Source organism: Hypanus sabinus, chromosome 1, assembly GCF_030144855.1.
Source record: "Hypanus sabinus isolate sHypSab1 chromosome 1, sHypSab1.hap1, whole genome shotgun sequence".
In the NCBI taxonomy this organism is placed as follows: Eukaryota; Metazoa; Chordata; class Chondrichthyes; order Myliobatiformes; family Dasyatidae; genus Hypanus; species Hypanus sabinus.
In genome coordinates, this window is record NC_082706.1 from 171,756,179 (window position 1) to 171,775,310 (window position 19,132).

Here is a 19,132-nt window from a genome sequence, read left to right on the forward strand (position 1 = left end):
CTCAACCATCAGGCTCTAGAACCAGAGGGGATAACTTCATGAACTTCACCCACTACAACTGTGTAATGTTCCCACAACCATGGACTCACTTTCAAGAACTCTTGGTCTCATCTTCTTTATATTTATAGCTTTTTTTCCCCCCAGTCTTTTCATTTTTTTTTTAGCACATTGGCTGTTGGTGCACCTTGTGTTTTTTTTCATTGATTCTATTGTGTTCCTTGGAATTTAGTGAGAATGCCTACAAGAAAACGAATCTCAAGGTAGTATATAGTGACATATATGTACTTTGAGAATAAATTTCTTTTGAACTGCATATACCTGATATGCACCTTCTTCGTTTGACATGCACAAATTTTACCTGACTTACTTTCAAATCCCAGCCACCTCATTGCCCACATTTTTATATTTAGCATCTGTCACAGGACTAATGGTTTCTTCCACATTCTCTTCAGATTACTGCTGCTTCTACCTCAGTTGTGTTTCTCCTCTTTGTTGTGAGCTGACAGCATATCAGGATCCTCACAACTTTCAAGTTCAAGCTTGTTTAATGTAATTTTTTGTACACAATTGTAAAAGAAAACAAAATAATTGTTACCTTGGATCTGATGCAGCACAAAAAAAACCTTAAGATAAAGAACACAGTAATATAAAAACACAATAAATATACATAAAGTAGCTTATATACAGATTGATTTTATGTCCAAGTGACAACAGCACAGGAGTACTGACAGGAAATGATGAGAGGTTGAAATGATAAGGTGGTTGGAGGGTGTGGAGAATGGGTTAGTAGGGGAGTGTGTTGATCAACCTTAATGCTTGGGGAAAGTTACTGTTTTTGATTCTGGTGCAGGTGTGGATGCTACGTAGCCTCCTCATTGATGAGAATGAGACAAAAATGTCCATGAGTGGGGTAGATGGGATCCTTCATGGTACTACTGACACCTTTCTGTGTATATGTCCTTAGTGGTGTGTTAGCATGTGGCCAAGTGGTTAAGGCATTTGTCTAGCTATCAGAAGGTTGCTAGTTCGAGTCTTGGCTGAGGCTAGCATGTGTGTCCTTGAGCAAGGCACTTAACCACACATTGCTCTGCAATGACACCAGTGCCTAGCTGTATGGGGTCCTAATGCATTGGTGGTGTGGAGAGGGGAGACTTGCAACTTGGGCAACTGCCGGTCTTCCATTAAAAAAAAACCTTGTCCAGGCTTGTGCCCAGAGCTTTCCAAGCTTTTCTGGAAACTTTCCAGAGCTTCCTGGAAACTTTCCAAATCCATGGTCTATCGAGACTAACGGAGGCCTACCTTAATGGTGAATAGGCTGCTGCCAGTGATCCATTGGGCAGTTTTGACTACCACCTACCACAGTGTAGCATCCATACATTGTTACAATGTAGATTACATCAAGCCATGGTTTATGCTTAGACTTTATGCTCCCACCCCCGTTATTTGGTGCTCATTTGCTTTCCTCACTATCATCAGCAATGCATTTTGTCTCTTTTCTTTTGAATATACGTGTGCCAAGCTTTTGGTGCTTGGTTTGAAAATGGGTTTATAATGAAGGAATCATTTGATCTGCAGAGCATACAACTTTAGAAAACTTCCCTCATATTTTACATTACTTTTCTCATAACCATTATGGTCAACAATGAAACAAAATTTAAGTTTGCAAATCATAGTTGTTCCATTTAACTGTGCAATGAGACACACAGTAACATTGATGCAGATATCAATACCTTTTAAGCACATTTCAACACAAAGAAGATGCATGAGAATAACATGGGCTTTACTCAAAACCAAAAGGATTTGATGAACTGAATTTAACCTGCTGTCACATAGGTTTCTCCTGCTATAAAGGACATTTTCCCACTGCCAGGTTGCATCAATCCCTTGATTCACTCTTGCAGAGTTCCAAAATATGAGGGTCAGAGAGAATGGCAGGGATCTGGAAAGCTGGTGACAAAGCGAGGACAAAGGGAACACGATAGTCACACCAGGTGGGAAAGAAGGCGTTAAGAGAGCCAAAGTACAGGAAATGGAACATATGGAATTGACAGCCTATGATGAAAGACTTATTTAAAAAAATAGAAGGTAAAACCATAGTTAACAGGACAATGCCTTGAAGAGAATGATGCAGTTTTGATGTAGCAGTACAACACAAAACGTTGACAATTCTGTCCCCCCACCCCAAGAATTCCTTCAGTTTATTTATTTTTTTTAATCTTGGAAACAATAGCTTGCAAGGTGTCACCATCAGAACAAAATTAATTGAATGAACTTGTGAGAGCAGATGTTATCAAGCAGTGGGCTTGTAATGGATCTTGGTAACTTATGTGTCTCCTGAGTAGGGAGCAGTAAGAGATAGAGAGAGTGAAAATTGTGTGAATACTGGCAGAAAGGATGAACATAATTTCAAATTCCATATGGGAGCAGAAAGAATCAGAATCAGGTTTAATATCATTGGCATATGTCATGAAATTTAATTTAATGGGGCAGTACAATGAAATCCATAAATTTTAGAGAAAAAATGAATTACAGTCAGTATATGTAGTGTCTATAAATGGTCAATTTAAAATCAGTAGTGCAAAAATAAGTAGAAATGGAAAGTAGAGAGGTAGTGTTCATGGGTTCAATGTCCTTTTAGAAATCGGCTGGCAGAGGGGAAAAAGCTGTTTCTGAATTACTGAGTGTGTGCCTTCAGACTTCTGACATCCTTCCTGACGGTGACAATGAAAAGAGGGATGACCTGGGTAGCGGGGATCTTTAATGCTGGATGTAGTCTTCCTAAGGCATCACTCCTTGAAGATGTCTTGAAAATTACGGAGGCTATTATCCATGATGGAGCTGTCTATGGAACATTTGTAGAAGTTTGAGTGTTTTAGTTGACAAACCAAATCTCCTCAAATTCCTAAAGAAATATAGCAGCTGTCTTGCCTGCCTTACACAAAGTACACTGTAGATGCTGGGGTCAAAGCAACATGCACAACACGCTGAAGGAACTCAGCAGGTCGGGCAGAATCCGTGGAAACGAACAGTCAATGTTGCAGGACAAAGGGTCTTGGCCCGCAACGTTGACTGTTTGTTTCCACGGATGTTGCCTTCTTTACAGTTGCATTAATATGTTTCATCCATATTAGGTCCCAGAGATCTTGACACCCGGGTCTTAAAACTGCTCACTCTCTCCACCTTTGACCCCTCCATGAGGACTGGTTTGTGTTCCCTCATCTTACCCTTTCTCAAGTCCACCAGTCAGTTCTTTGGCCTTGCTGACATTGAGTGCAAGTTTGTTGCTGTGACACCACTTAACTGGCATATCTCGCTTCTGTACACCTTCTCATCACCAAATGAACTTCTTCCAACAATGGTTGTATCATTAGCAAATTTACAGATGGTATTTGAGCTATGCCTAGCCACACAGTCATGAGTGTACAGAGAGAAGAGCAGTGGGTTAAGCACAGCCCTCTGGTGTGGAGTATCGATTATCAGCAAGGTAGCGGTATTATCTCCAATCCGCACAGATTCTGGTCTTCCAGTTAGGAAGTTGGAGATCCAGTTGCAGAGGGAGGTTCAGAGGCCTCAGTTCTTTATCTTTGCGATCAGGTCTGTAGGAATGATGGTGTCAAATGTCAAGCTATAGTCAATAAACAGCATCATGGCATGGGTATTTGCAATATCCAGAAGATCTAAGGCAGCATGGAGAACCAGAGAGATCGCATCTGCTGTAGACGTTGTGGTGATAGGCAAATTGTAGTGGGTCCAAGTCTTTCCTGAGATAGGAGTTAACTCTAGCCATGACCAACTTCTCAAAGAATTTCATCACCATAGATGTGAGTGCTATTGGATGACAGTTGTTAAGGCAGCTCACATTCATCTTCTTCGGCACTGATATAATTATTGCCCTTCAAAACAGATGGAAGAATCACCAAAGATTCAATAGTTCAGATCTTTTTTGGTTCTGATTACATTTCAATGTAAATGAAATAGAAGAAGGTGGACTAAAACATGGACTGGTCCACACAGCCCACAAAGAGAATGGCACAGTGTGGACCCATAAAGTGCAGAGGGCAGATTTGGAGAATTGGGACATTGGGAAAAGGACAGTCCAAGAAAGGAGAGGCGAGTAGCAGTCAGCAAGAAGGATCAGTATGGCATAAGAGGAGAGTCTACGAGTGGGAGAGAATAGTCTGCCATTGGTTAATGCCAATCGAAATGCAAGATCATCCATAACAATGGCTGAAGAGACCAGTCAGACCAAATTCACTACAGGAGAGGAAGTCCAGCTGTCCAATATTCTTGAAATACTGCCTTTACATTTGCCACCAGTGCCTTCCTAAATAAAATTGGTACATTGCATCTGGAAGTGTGTGGTTCCATATCCCATCAGATTATAAACACTAATTACAATTACCTCCACTGTGCATTGCAGTCTGAAATTGAAATATATCATCCCAATTGCAAACTTCCAATTCTCTTTTTATCTGTCAAACTGTTAAAGTAACTCCAGTTACCTACACAAGACTTTCTAGAATTACTTTTTGAATCTGATGATCTGTCCGTTATCTTTTAAGGCCCCTTATTAAAAGAAAACACAGATTCTTCACATGCACAATGCAATGAACTTTTTTTTGCATGTTATTTTGGTTATAATAATACATGGCATATTATATCAATTCTGTAAGACTAATGCAATGTACTTGGACATGGTTAATGTAAAAGAGTTCAAACAAAGTTAAATATGTCAGCACAAAGTCGTCAAAATGCTATTTAAGTAATCCATTTAGCTCTTTTATTATAAATGTTGTTACAAAAACATTGAATATACTAATTTCACACATTTGCATGACTTAAATCCTAAAATTAGCTATTGTTTATTTTTAGCGATGCAAGCAATGTATTCGTTCACAGTGAGTTGTACACTTCTAATACAAAATATCAAAACTTCTTGCAAATCTTGGAAATAAAATGCAAGTAGCAACCCTGATTTAACACATTTATATAAATAATGTTAACTAACAAAAATGAAACTTTATCATTTTGTAAAAATGGAGAAGTGATTTGGGCAACATCAAGAATTGCAACATTTAAGCATGCAATGCTGATTTTGTGATTTATATTTTAAAAATCACTTTTCAATGCATTTCTTCACAAATCATAATATTTATGAATTACGTTCATAGTCTTTAGCAATACTTAATCAGGATACATCTGGTCCCACACCCAGCACAGAAAAGAACAGCAGCAAAATAATTTTATTATTAAAATTCTATATTGAGAAAAGTAAATTTGTTAAACATGCAGCTTACATTCTACTTTACCATATTTAAATTCTATAATCAGATTAGTTATAAACTTTCCTTAGATTCTATACAATATAAGAAATAAGACCGTTAATGATTCCACTGAAAGAGTTACATTTCTTTCAGAGATGGGTTTGGAAGAAGTACTGTTTTTATTACTAACTAAAACTACACAATAAACAACACTGATTAATTTACAATCTGTTAGATTAAACATGTTAATTGTTTCAGTACTTATTTTCTTGTGACAAGGAAGCACTGGCAAATTACTGAATAACTGCTCAGTTACTAGAGCAGTTTTTAAGTTTTGGTTTGACTGATAAATGCTTATTGCAATTGAAAGAGTGTTATGGTGATACTTATTCCATGAAGATAAGGCTTCATGACCAAAGTATATTCAAGTGTAACAGACATAGTTCATGGAAATGATGAACGTCAACCTTTATCACTGTCACGCAAATGTGACTCTATGTGCGAATTATAGATGAGAGATTCTGGAGATATTTCATCACCTTTCATTCCAAAACTGGGGTTAGATTTCAATGTACACAGCCTTTTTCAAATGCATATACAAGTATGATGAACATTGCAGTATTTTCTCGATGCCTATTAAGTATTGTCAGTACTATCAGCCACATAAATTTCTAATATTCATGTCAACACAAGTAATCCATGGTAACAAACCTTCATTTTCAGCCAAGAAAATCAGACTGCTTGCTGCTCTCTCACCCATCACACCCCCATTTGAGATGAAAGCCATCAAGTGGTGCTAAATTACATCTGTTGAGATGGTGGATAATACCTTAGCAATATGAAACACCTCATTAATAGTAGCATTCCAGGGGAGTAAACAGGGCAATGCATCAAAAGTTTTATTGCTTGTTTATTGCCTTTTTGATACTTGATATCAAATTAGTATGAGATTGCACTATTAAGTTAAAAAATTCAGGAACCTGGAGACAATGCTCAAATCACATCACAGACCAAATGAAAAAAAAAATTAAAAAATGGAATTAAAAACTTGCACCAATTTATACCAAATGTCCTCCTGATTCATTAGCTAGTTCAGGAAAGAAAGTCTATCATTTGTGCCTTATGTAGCCAGTATGCATCTATAGATTGCCACCATGTTTGACTCCCACCTCACTTAGCAACCACTTAGTTACAATCTACCACACCAAATGATAAAAGAATACAATAAATGGACCACTCAGCATCGACCAAAGCATCAGATACAATAAAGTCAATCTTAGCCCAAACATCCTCTACTAAGTCTTCCCAACTAAGAATTATGTGCATAGCAAATTTGGAACAGCTTTAACTCATATATAAAATAAATACCTAGAATTATATCTTGCATTCAACTGCCCAGAATCTGTCATCACCAATGCTGGGCATGTTGTGTCCATTTAAAAAAAAGATTCATTAATTAGAAGGACCAGCTCATTTGGAGAGGTAATAAGCACTGAAAATCTTCAGCATTGACTCTGAACCCAAAGACTCATTACAGTAAATCAAATACAGGTAAGTGTACGTCTACAGATAAAATTTACAAGGGCGTCAGCAGAATTTGAGGACTTGAATAATAGGGAAATGTTGAAAATGTGAGGAATTTATTCTCAAAAACATAGGAGAATGAGGGTGATCTATTATACAAAATTATACGGGGTAGATAGATAGTGTAAATACATTCACAAACAGAAAATCTATAGGGAATGGAAATCCAACTACACACACAAAATGCTGGAGGAACTCAGCAGGCCAGGCAGCAACTATGGAGAAAAGTACAGTCAACGTTTCAGGCCAGGACCTGCCAAAGGGTCTCGGCCTGAAATATTGACAGTTCTCATTTCCATAGATGCTGCCTGTTCTGCTGAATTCCTCCAGCATTTTGTGTGTATTGTAGTGTAAACTCATGCAGACTTTTCCTCAAGGTTGAGTGAGACTAGGACCAGAGCTTTTAGGTTTTATGGTGAAAAGTGAAATGGTGAAATGTTTCAGGGAACCATTTTCACTCAGAGGGTGGTGCGAGTGTGGAACAAGCTGCCAGCAGAGGTGGTGGGTGTGGGTTCAATTTCAACATTTAAAAGTCTGATTAGGTACATGGATGAGACAGATCTGGAGGGCTGTAGTACTGGTACGGGTACATGGGACTAGGCAGAACAGGTTGGCCGAGACTGAAAGGGCCAAATGGTGACTTCTGTGTAAACCTCCTACATCTATCATCTACATTCAATTGACAAAATGGCACTCTCTTGTTTTGACTAATACTGGCCAAGCTGGCAAAATCCTGGAGAATGTTTCTGCCAGAATAGCTTGAAAAAGATATTAAGAGAGAAATCGGACTCAACTTTGTCTATTCAGACATACTCTGACAAAAGCCCATGACAGTGCTGATGGGAGTGCCTATACAGACCTTGTAGACACCCATCCTCACACTGAGGTCATCATTGACCCAGTGCGTGGCTCAGCTATCATGCTAAATTCAGACAGAAACAGGACCAGCAATTCAAATTTCACATCACTGAGCCAAAGCACACCATCAGCAGGAGGACAATTCTTCAAAGGATCTCGTCAGGGCTTTCACTTCCAGGAATTCTGATCCAGAAGGACAACAAGTTGACTAACTTGCCTCTGAGTATGAGTTTCAGCACCATCAGCAGTTAAACCTTTTGCTTGTGGAGCGTAGGGGTAGAGAAAAATACTTTCTATTTGTTTAGTATTACTTAGCTACCAAAATATTTCTGAACGTTTAACTCATCTAAAATGGCTTTAGGACTGTTTCTCCCACGTGGTATTTAAACATTAAAATTCAGTCTCCATTATTTTCTTAGATAAATTAGCCTGTTCATTTATAATTCCCAGTTAGCTCTCTCTCTTGAATCAATACATCTTCTTACAGACAAAAATTGATTTAGGATTATGTGAGATAATATTACAGTTAGCATTGCAGAACACTCCCATATTGTCTTAATGACCAGCTATTAAGTAATGAAGGTAAACTCTCAAGTACTAACAAACAGAATGACTTCAGATAGAAGAGTGGCATTAAATACGGGATGTCTAACTGACCTATAGATTTCAACCTGAAAATACTGGATTGCACCCCTCAAGAACCCGACACCTCCCCCCTCCCCATACATTTTCAGGATATTCCCAAAGGATTTAAAACCAATGAAGTAATTTTGAAAAGTGATCACACTTATAATGAAAGGAACATACAGCAAATTTACACACTGCAAGGTCCGACAACGGAAATTGGTAATGACTAGAAAATGACCTCATAATTTGTTTCTGTAATGTCTGCAACTGCGCTACAAAGATGCCTGCAAGTGGGACATGAAGGCATTGCACATCAACATCGAGTCTTGAGAGCAGCTTGCAGCCGACCGTGGCAGGTGGAGAGGCACCCTGAAACAACTCCTTAAGTCAAGCCAGAAAATAACCCTGAAAGCAGTAGAAGACAAACAGGCCCAAAGAAAGGAACCCTGCATCTCCAGCACAGCTGAAGCCACATAGATGTGACCCTTGCAACAGGCACTGCCACCCTCATTTATCTCGTCAACCACAGTTATCGTTGCACCAACAATGCAAGACGCAGCAACAATGGTTGACTTCAACCAACGGAGGGCCACTGATGTTGTCTGAGAGATAAATATTGCCCAAAACATAGCTTATTCAAAATCATCCACCTATATACTGCAAGTGTTTACATATCAGGTTAATTGAAGAAATGCAAATAATATCCTTTCAAAAATGAACATGAAAATGTATCTTTAATTTCTCAGCACCAAAATCAAAACCAGATTTATGCTTGGAATAGTTATTGTAAAGTTCAGCAAAATTCAATAAATCCTTTCACTCGACATACAGGTTGTATTTCCAGGAACAAGAATTTAAATGAGTCATCATTGAATGGTGTCCTCATGTACTGAACACTCATTGTGAAGCACTGCCAAGCTAACATGAACAATATGGCTCAGTAAACTGTTCAGACATATTTCACACCTGATAAGATTTGACAATTTTATTTTGCTTTCTAATTTTTTTTTTGGCAAAATTTTTTTCCTAAGACCAAGAAGTCTGTACAGATTAGTGTTCTGCAGGGTGGTGTCAAACAAGAACCATGTACTTATATTCAAAATTGCGACAGTCTGTATTGGCAATGTACATTAGCTGTTAGATATTACGGTTGTTAATGTGTTTCTTTTGAAAAGCACAAAAGGAAATTGCCATTTTCCTCTCTCATATCACCCTGCTGTTGTATGGTTCCTGTGTCACAGTTCTACAGTATTGTACTTGAATGGTGTACTATTCACGGTTGCCTATATACACAAGAGTTCACAGGCAGAAATGGTGCTTTGACAGTAGAGCCTCATGAGGATCAAAAATGCATAGTTCCAGAAGAGAACAAAGGTAGTAATTAGGGAAAATGTGGAACCAAACTATCTCTCAACCAGAGCCATCAAGGCTTATTGCAATGCCGAAATGAAATTAAGCATCTTATTTCAGAAAACTCCAGAGAATAAACCTGGGACTCTGGTTATTTATCACACTAAATAAATTGTGAGTCTTCCATAAAGCTTGCGTGTGGACACTTTATATCAATGACATACTCACAAGCATGATATTAAAATCTATAATGTAATCTACAGAGGATCTTCAAAATATAGATAGCTTGCTACATCAATAATAAAAATAAGACAAAGCAACCACTGTAATAGGAAAGCTGAAATTGAAATATTTTCTACTTCAAACTGTATAAGAATGCAAAGCCAGAGCTTTCCAAAATCAACATGAATGCAAGAAATCTTAAAAAATAACTTTGTCACCCTTATGCTTTACAGTAAATGCACATAAAATTAAAGACTACTTTAGTTTCACAAATACTTCTCTTTACAAAAAGAGACTAACCCACTGAATAGCTGTGCGATTTTGTCTGAAAATACAAACAGCACTTCGACAGAAAGCAAATAAAACAAATAAGGACAATATACGATCAAAGCACTAAAAGTCGTCAAATCGCAAGATTTACTCCATTTGACTGGAAGGCTAGTCAACTATTGGAAGAAGAATAACAATGTTCCGATCTGTTATTAAAGATCTGAAACACTTGCTGTGAAATTTTTAACTGAAATTTGATTCTTCCACCTTTGCACCAGTCTTCGCAATTGTTTCTGAGGTTTACCTTTAATGAGTACAAAACCAGATAGTGCTCAAACTGCAAGATATATGTATATTGGTTTACTTTAATAAATAAAAAAAATTAGTTTTTTTGGTGAGAATGAGGGCTTTGACTTAACAGAATCCTAGTCAATCCTGGCTTAACTGGCAACACTGCCAATAATAGCACCCAGCTACAGGAACAGTGCACAAACTTATAGTGCACAGGTTTCAAGCCTCAGCCTGTATAAGCTAACCAGTTTTAGTTGGGAGAGTAAGGGACAGTCCTCCAGTTAGTTTCAACTAGCATTCCATTTCCTACGCACTACACAGTGGAGAATGCCGGAAAAGCTGCATCACCATCACTGTCAAAGTACACCCAGAATGCTGGGCCCTTTATTCAAGGTACTTAAGAATTAAACATTGAAGACAGCACCTATAAGAGAAATATGGAAATAAGGATTCAAGGAACACAGAAATTCCAGTGTATTGTCATCCTACTGAATACAGACTTGCACATCCAATTATTCATTATTGCCAAGTTAGAATGCTGTAATCATTTAAAGAAGTGCTTATACCAAAATGAAGAAGCCAGTTCTATTCAAATATAATATTGATTTTCTTTAAATTTAGAAAAGATAACATCAGGTTTTCCTCATTAACTTAATGGTGTATCTTGAAAAGAAAATGCTTTCATTTTGGATACTTCCAATTGCTATTTGCATAAAGGTAATTAAAAATAACAGTTTTCTATCTTAATGCTTCATCCAAACTGATTAGGAGAAAAAGAAAAGCTAGTTTTCAAACAGTACCTAACACTATTGTTTGAATATAATGGACTCTAAAATTACAAGTTCCTTAATTCTACACCCATAACTTATTAACTTAAAGGTATAAACATTCACATTAATACATTAAGCTTGACTACCATTTATACAAACCCAGTAACACGGTTCAGCTGCCCATATTCACAATTTTAAAATCAGGATTGGTCCAACTAAAACCCATTTTTTGCTCTGCAAAGCCACACACACCCAAGCTCTCATCTTTATACACCAAAATCTGCTCGATTCCAACATTTATGAGGAGAAAGTTTAAATCAGACCAATTATGAACATGTTACTTTTTGTTGTTTTAACAATGAAATAACTAGTTGGGAATTTCTACTGGGTTTTAAAAGATTTCAAACTTGGCAGTTTCTCAAGTAATGTTTTGTGAGAGAGACCAATAGTGGCAAAAATTCCACCATCATTCAACTCACTATTAGTATAGTCAATAGCCTTTCCTTGCAAAGTGGTCATCTGACCACCAAGTGCTTCCAAAAGGGCATTGCCAGCACAGATGTCCCACTTCTTGATATTGGTTATGTGGAGGTACACATCAGCATGGTCTGGTTGTTTATCATCAGGTATATTCAGCAGAGACAGCACTTTATAACCTACAAATCAAAGTAAATATTAATTAAAAAGTTAATTCAATCCAAATAAAATCTAACAAAGATTCAAATTCTCAAAGACTTGGAATTTTCCATGTTAGTCAGGCAAGTAGTTTTGAATATTTGCTCTATATGCACTCCATATTCTGAATTACTTACACAAAATCGGTTTGGAATTTGTAATGAATTATAAAACAGCAGCTTTTCAAGAACACTGCCCACAAGGAATTAGTAGCCTCTGCAGTCTGAATTTCATTTTTGCCAAAATCAGTTATAAAGCATTACCTTCAAATGTTAGCTCAGACATAAGACACAAGACATAGGAGCAGAATTAGGCCACTCGGCCCATCAAGTCTGTTCTATTATTTCATGAATGGCTGATTTATTATCCTTCTCTTGCCTTTTCCCCATAACTGATTATGCCCTGACAAACAAGAATTTTAAGTATATTAAGTATATTAACCTACATAGGCATTAGTGACAATGAATTCCACAGATTCCCCACCCTTTGGATAAAGAAATTCCTAATAATCTCTGCTCTAAATAGACATCCCTCTATTCTAAGGCTGTGTCCTCTGATCCTAAACATCCTCTTCACATCTACTATATAGAGGGCCTTCAATATACAATAGGTTTCAACAAGTTTCCTACTCATTTTTCTACTCTCCAGCAAATACAGACTCGGAGCCAGCAAACACTCACGTTAACCCTTTCATTTCTACAATCATTCTTGTGAACCTCATCTGGAACCTCTCCAATGCCAGCACATCTTTTCTTAGGTAAGGGGGCCAAAACCACTCACAAGTGCAGTCTTATAAAGTCTCAGGGTTACATCCTTGCTCTTGTATTCTAGCCCTCTTGAAATGAATGCTAACATGGAATTTGCCTTCCTCATCACAGACTAAACCAGCAAGTTAGCCTTTAGGGAATCCTGCACAAGGACTCCCTAGTCTCTTTGCACCTCTGATTATTGAGTTTTCTTCCTGTTAATAAAATAGTCTACGCCTTTATTTCTTCTACCAGATTGCATGACCATACACTTCCTTACATTATATTCCATCTGCCACTTCTCTGCCCATTGTCCCTATCTATCCTTCTTCAACACTACCTGTCACTCCCCCTATCCTTATAGTCTGCTTAATTGGCCACAAAGCCATTAATTCCATCTAGACAGTTTCTTCCAGTGAAGACTGACACAAAATATTTATTAAATTCATTTGTCATTTCATTGTCCCCCATTTCTACCTCTCCAATGTCATTTTCCAATGGTCCAATATCCACTCTCACATTTCTTTTACTCTTTATACATCTGAAAAAACTTCTAGTATCCTTTTTTATACATGTGTCCCCTGTTTTTCAAACATTTGCATTATGACAACTCGCTGTTATTAAAGACCTACATTAGTACCTGTTTTCGCTAACTAAAGAGGATTTTCACTTTTACGAAAAAAAGATGCCCGCTTTATACGTGTGTTTACCCCGAGAAAGACTACAATGACCGTGAAGCCTTGTGCGCGCAGTTGTTTGCGCATGTGCGTACTTATGCGTGTACGTGCACATGCGTGTATGTGCCGATTTTTTTCCTCTAAATCGATTTTGGCTCGCTCTCTTCCCGATTTTGATAAGTGAAACTACACCGTACCTCCAATATTTCTACTTTATATAGGCTGTAGATTTATCATATAATTCCTGCTTTTTCCATATGTTAGTGTTATTTTAGGTTTTATGTGATATTTGGTTTGATTTGGTAGGTTACTTTTTGGGTCTGGGAACGCTCAAATATTTTTCCCATACAAATTAATGGTAATTGCTCCTTCGATTTACGATATTTCGGTTTACAAACTGTTTCATAGGAACGCACTACCTTTAGATTGTGGGGGAAACCTGCATATTATTGGCTAGCTTACCTTCATAATTCATTTTTCTCTCCTTATGGTTCTTATAGCTGCCTTCTGTTGATTTTTTTTCAGAAAACCTTAACAAACCTCTAACCTCCCACTAAATGTTGCTATATTATATGCTTTCTTTTACTTTTATACTGTCTTTGACTTCCCTTGTCAACCATGGTTGCCTCATCCTCCCTTTCAAATACTTCATCGTTGGCATGTATCTATCCTGTGCCTTTCGAATTACTCCCAGAAACTCCAGCCATTGCTGTTCTGCCATCATTCTTGCTGGTGCCCCCCTCCAATCAACTTTGACCAGCTCCTCCCTCATGCCTCTGTAATTCCCATGATTTTCCTCATAAACATCTAAAGACAATATCAGTAACTTTTGTCAAGAAAGTTCCTAATGATCACTGCTAACTATCAGACTGCAGAGGGTCTAGAATGAATTTACTACATCTGCAGAGTTTGTTCAGTTTAAATTTCAACACCATTTTATCTTCTAATAATATTAATTCACTTTCTATTGATCCAACTAACTTTATACTTAAATGACTGTAAGCAGTCCTTTATGTAATAAGAAGTTTATGCTTCAGAGTACTTCTCCAAATTCAATAAAAAGTGCAAAATACAACTCCTTTTAAAAAGGTTCTCTCCCAAACTTACCTGCTCCTCCAGCTTCTTTAATCTCACTGTCATTCCCAAATGCTTTCTGAGCAAATGCTTTACCAGTGCCTGTATGTGACCGGGAAATTATAATTTTGGGATTCTTCTCATTGTATGATTTCCGCATGCTCACATTTGATCCTCCACGCACCATTCCCCATGCTGTCAGAGGGGAAAATTAAAATTAAAGCAGATCTAGTTTGTGCAAAATGCATTTTTAAATACTTTTACTTTATAATTTAATTGCATATGGCATGATTAAAACATCTACTGTGAAAATTTTTTTATACATGTTATAGACTGAAAATTCTGTTTGGTCTCTACAAAAATAATTAAAATTGAAAATTAGAAAAAGAATTAAACATAATCTATATCAAATTGAGTCAGAGAAGTATGAAGGAAAAAATATCCTTAAGTTATTGTGTGTTATGTGTACTACTGTGCTTTACATCCTGATCTGGAGAAAATCTATTGTCTCGTTTGAAGGTAAACATGTATATATAGTTAAGTAACAGTAAACTTGACTTAAGAGAAAATTATTTTCCTAAATATTCCTAAGACAGCTATAATTTCAAACATGTTTTATTACTGAAAGGAACTGTGAGAATATAGAGCAGTACAGGTCTTTTGGTTCTCAATGTTGTGCTGATCTCTATAAACATACTCCATAATCAAATCCTTCCATTTTACACAGCCCAAAACCCTCTTACATCTCTACATCAATTCTCTTACATCAAAATTCTCTTACATCAATGTGCTTATCTAAGAGTCTCTTAAATGTTCCTGTTGTATTAGCCTGTACCACCACCCCTAGCACCCACCACTGTGTAAATAAAACCTCTGACATTTCACTAAACTCTTCTCTACTCACCTTAAACACATGTCCTCTGGTTCATGTCACATTGCTGCCCTGGGAAAAAGGTGCTGGCTGTCCACCGTCCCCCATAATCTTATATATCTCTAAGTTACCTCTCATCTGCTATTGCTCCAAAGACTAAAACCCGAGCTAGTTCAGCTTTTCCTAATTTCCCCTAATCCAGGTGGCATCCTGGGAAATTTCTTCTGAACCCTTTGAAAAGCTTCCATATCCTTCCTATAATGAGGCAAACAGAACTGAATAAATGTTCCAAATGTGATCTAACCAGAGTTTTATAGAACTGCAACAAAACCTCTCAGTTCCTGAACTCAGTCCCTTGTCTAATGAAGTCCAACACAGTATACAGCTTCTTAACCACTCTACCAACTCGTAAGTCAACTTCGAGGGATTTGTGGATTTGAATCCCAAGAGCCCTCTGTTGCTAACTGAACTTGAAGGTGGAGTACAAAGTCAATGACAGTAATCTTACCAGTCTTGCCATTGACCTTGTATTCCACCATTAATTTCAATCTTCCAAACTGTATCACCTCGCATTTTTCTACAGTACTGTGCAAAAATCTTAAGACAATGTAGTTCTTTTGTGTGGCTTCAGATTGTGTGGCCTCCACAGAGCCCTGATCTCAACATCATTGAGGTTTTCTGGGATTACCTGGAGAGACAGCTGAAATCTGCAGAAGAACTGTGGTAAGCTCTGCAAGATGTTTGGAAAAACCTACCAGCCAATTTTCTTATCAAACTACACGACAGTGTAAGAGAATTGATGCAGTTTTAAAGGCGAAGGCTGGTCACCAATGTTCCTTCTAACTTGTAGTGACCAGTGTGTGCAAAAACCTTGTGCTATGCACACCTTAGAGGAAACATTGATTGTTACACCAAATATTGATTTGTAATAGGTTTTTAACTGTTTACTGCTTTTTATGGCAATTTTTTGATATTTAGAAACAGTTCATTTCATTATTTTTGAAAGTGTTTTTGCTTTACATAATCTTCTTACATGTGCCTAAGACTTTAGCACAGTATTGTAGAATGAACTCCATCTGCCTCTTATACACCCAACACTATGTCCTGCTGCAACCTACAACAACCATCAACACTATCCACAACAGATCCAATCTTTCTGTCATCTGTAACCATACTAACCCACTTCATCAGCCAAGTTCATTTAGTAAGTTAGTAAGTTCAGGGGTCCCAGTATAGATCACTGTGGAAAACTATTAGTTACAAACCTCCAGGTAGAATGTTCTCATTCTAATACTACCCTCTGCCTTCTGTGGGCAAGCTAATTCAGAATCTACACAGCCAAGTCCTCATGGATCAATCCTATGCCTCATAACTTCCTGGACAAGCCTACCATGAGGAACTTTGTCAAAACACCTTACTAAAGTACATATAATACACCCTATCCATACTCCACCTTCATTGACTGAGTGTAGTCAAGAGCTGAACTAAGAACATTGTAATGCCATGGTTAAGATTTTTACTGCTATGCTGTAGGTATTTCATTATTAGCAGTCTTCTGTAAAAGTAGTGTGTCATGCTGGAAAGCGTGCTTTGGCTTCAGCTAAGGTGAAGACACATATTTTCCAACTCAAGAATGTGAGTCAGCCAATCCGGATTGTGAAGAAGTTTTCTCTGAAGTAGCCTGATTCAAGGTCTCTTTAGCGGGAGCTGCGAGAAGACAGGAGAGAAGATGGCTGAGGATGCCGTCCCTGTTGCACTGGTGCTTTGTGCAGATGAATGGCTCCAAGGAGGAAGGACCAATACCCCCGTGGGAGAGCACGTTTGATCGAGATGGATTTTGAGTGACAATCGAAATGTGGTGTGTGCTTTCAACACAAACCATGGGCCTAGTGCATGAGTAAAAAGACAACTTCAAAATGAGCTTGAACGGTATGTGCATATTTGGCCCTTTTATTTTTTTCCCACTTTTATTTTTCCTACTAATTGTTAAATAAAGCTGAACTTCATAAATATACTTTTTTTATAATTTTATGCAGTGTACGATTTGTTATTGCTTGTCGGCCGACAATTGTGAAAAGGCAGTATTTATGCAGCATTCACTCAAATCGAGGTTTCCTTAATTGGAAACTCGCGACATTCCTGTTTGGTTGAACCCAAATCATACCGACCCTAGACGCCTATTGTTAATGAAAAGTGGCCTTCTCATTGCCGAGTCCTGTGGCTGTTAGCAGAGCCAGCTAACGTGCCAGGTTTGCATACAAGCTCAGTGAGGGCATTAAATAATAGGGTAAAAGCTTTTCTACACTAGTTTTTGAGATGTAATTAGATTCCATACCTGTAAAATCAGCAAATGGCTTGTGTATTACTCCAATGATTGGTTTTCCATTCACAGCTACGCACACCATTGTCGTAACATACTCCAAAAGATTTTCTACATAAAAGATGAAAACAGCAATTTGTATTAATACACGTGCACTGTAACACAAACTTTTGAATTCCAATATTGGTCTGCAACAGCTTGTAGCTGTCTTAAATTTACAGAGTTATTTTAAAGAATATCCTGGGTTTACTCAAATTGGGAGGCAGATGGACTGTTCACCTTAATTTTGTAATTCTTATGCAGTAATATAGGGAGAGAGTAGAAGCATTTTATTATTCGGTGTTTGTTGGATAAAAAAGTGTTTTTCTGTGAAAACCATTTGAAACTAGGACAGATGTTTTGTTTCAGTCAGATAATAGAACCTACTGTTCTGCAGAATACAAACCTGCGTCAGATTTGGCTAAAGCTCTATTGAATCCAGCTGCCTAAACTGCTTATAGCTGCTCTGGCTTTCAATATCCCATCTCCTCTATCTCTCACCTCCAATGACTGACTGCAAGGATCTCTAAGATATTACCTCTGTCATTTCCTTTTCTCTCATCCAAACCCAACTTCTAATGCAGGAGTAGTTACTTCAAGTGCCAGGCCTTAGATGATTCAGAAAGGACAGGGAAGGAGGCAAAGGAGGTGAGGGCATGGCACTGTTGATCAGAGATAATGTCACGGCTGCAGAAAAGGAGGAAGTCATGGAGGGATTGTCTACGGAGTCTCTATGGGTGGAAGTTAGGAACAGGAAGGGGTCAATAACTCCTGTTTTTTCATAGACCACCCAAGAGTAACAGGGACATCGAGGAGCAGAAAGGGAGACAGATTCTGAAAAGGTGTAATAATAAAAGGGCTGTTGGGGTGGGAGATTTTAATTTCCCAAATATCGACTGTTATGTCCCTAGAGTGAGGGACATAAAGGCTTGGCCTCAGCAGCTACCAGTGGCAAAGAATTCCAAAGAGTCACCACCTTCTGGTTAAAGAAATTACTTATTTCCTTTCTAAAAATATACCCCTCTATTTTGATGCTGTGTCTTCTGATCTTAAACTCTCCCACCATAGGAAACATCCTTCCCACATCCACTCTGTCAAGCCCTTTCACCATTTGATAGGTTTCAGTGAGGTCACCCCCCTTCTGAATTCTAGTGAATACAGGGTTAGAGCAATCAGACACTCTTCGTACTCAAAGTCATTCAATCCTGGAATCATTTTCATGAACCTCCTTTGAACCTTCTCCAAATCCAGCACATCCTATCTCAGATAAGGTAGCCAAACCTACTCATGATACTCCAAGTGAGGCCTCACCAGTGCTTTATAAAGCCTCAACGTTACATCCTTGCTTTTATATTCTAGTCCTCTTAAAATGAGTGCTAACGTAGTATTTGCCTTCCTCACCACAGACTCAAGTTGCATATTAACCTTTAGGGAATCCTGCACAAAGACTCCCAAATCCCTTTGTACCTCAGTGTTTTGTACTTTCTCTCCATT

At 37.9% G+C, this 19,132-nt stretch overlaps 1 protein-coding gene across 1 annotated transcript in view; it reads right to left on the reverse strand.

The window, feature by feature from the left end:
• Positions 1 to 9,048: 9,048 nt before the first annotated feature.
• Positions 9,049 to 19,132, reverse strand: part of bpnt2 (3'(2'), 5'-bisphosphate nucleotidase 2) — a 50,966-nt gene continuing 40,882 nt past the window's right edge. Inside the window, exons 3-5 of the mRNA XM_059981219.1 lie at positions 17,615 to 17,710; positions 14,442 to 14,603; positions 9,049 to 11,892 (exon numbers count right to left, since the gene is read on the reverse strand). Of these exons, the coding sequence (XP_059837202.1) occupies positions 11,618 to 11,892; positions 14,442 to 14,603; positions 17,615 to 17,710 (533 nt within the window). The 3' untranslated portion in view covers positions 9,049 to 11,617. The remainder of the gene's footprint in view (positions 11,893 to 14,441; positions 14,604 to 17,614; positions 17,711 to 19,132) is intronic.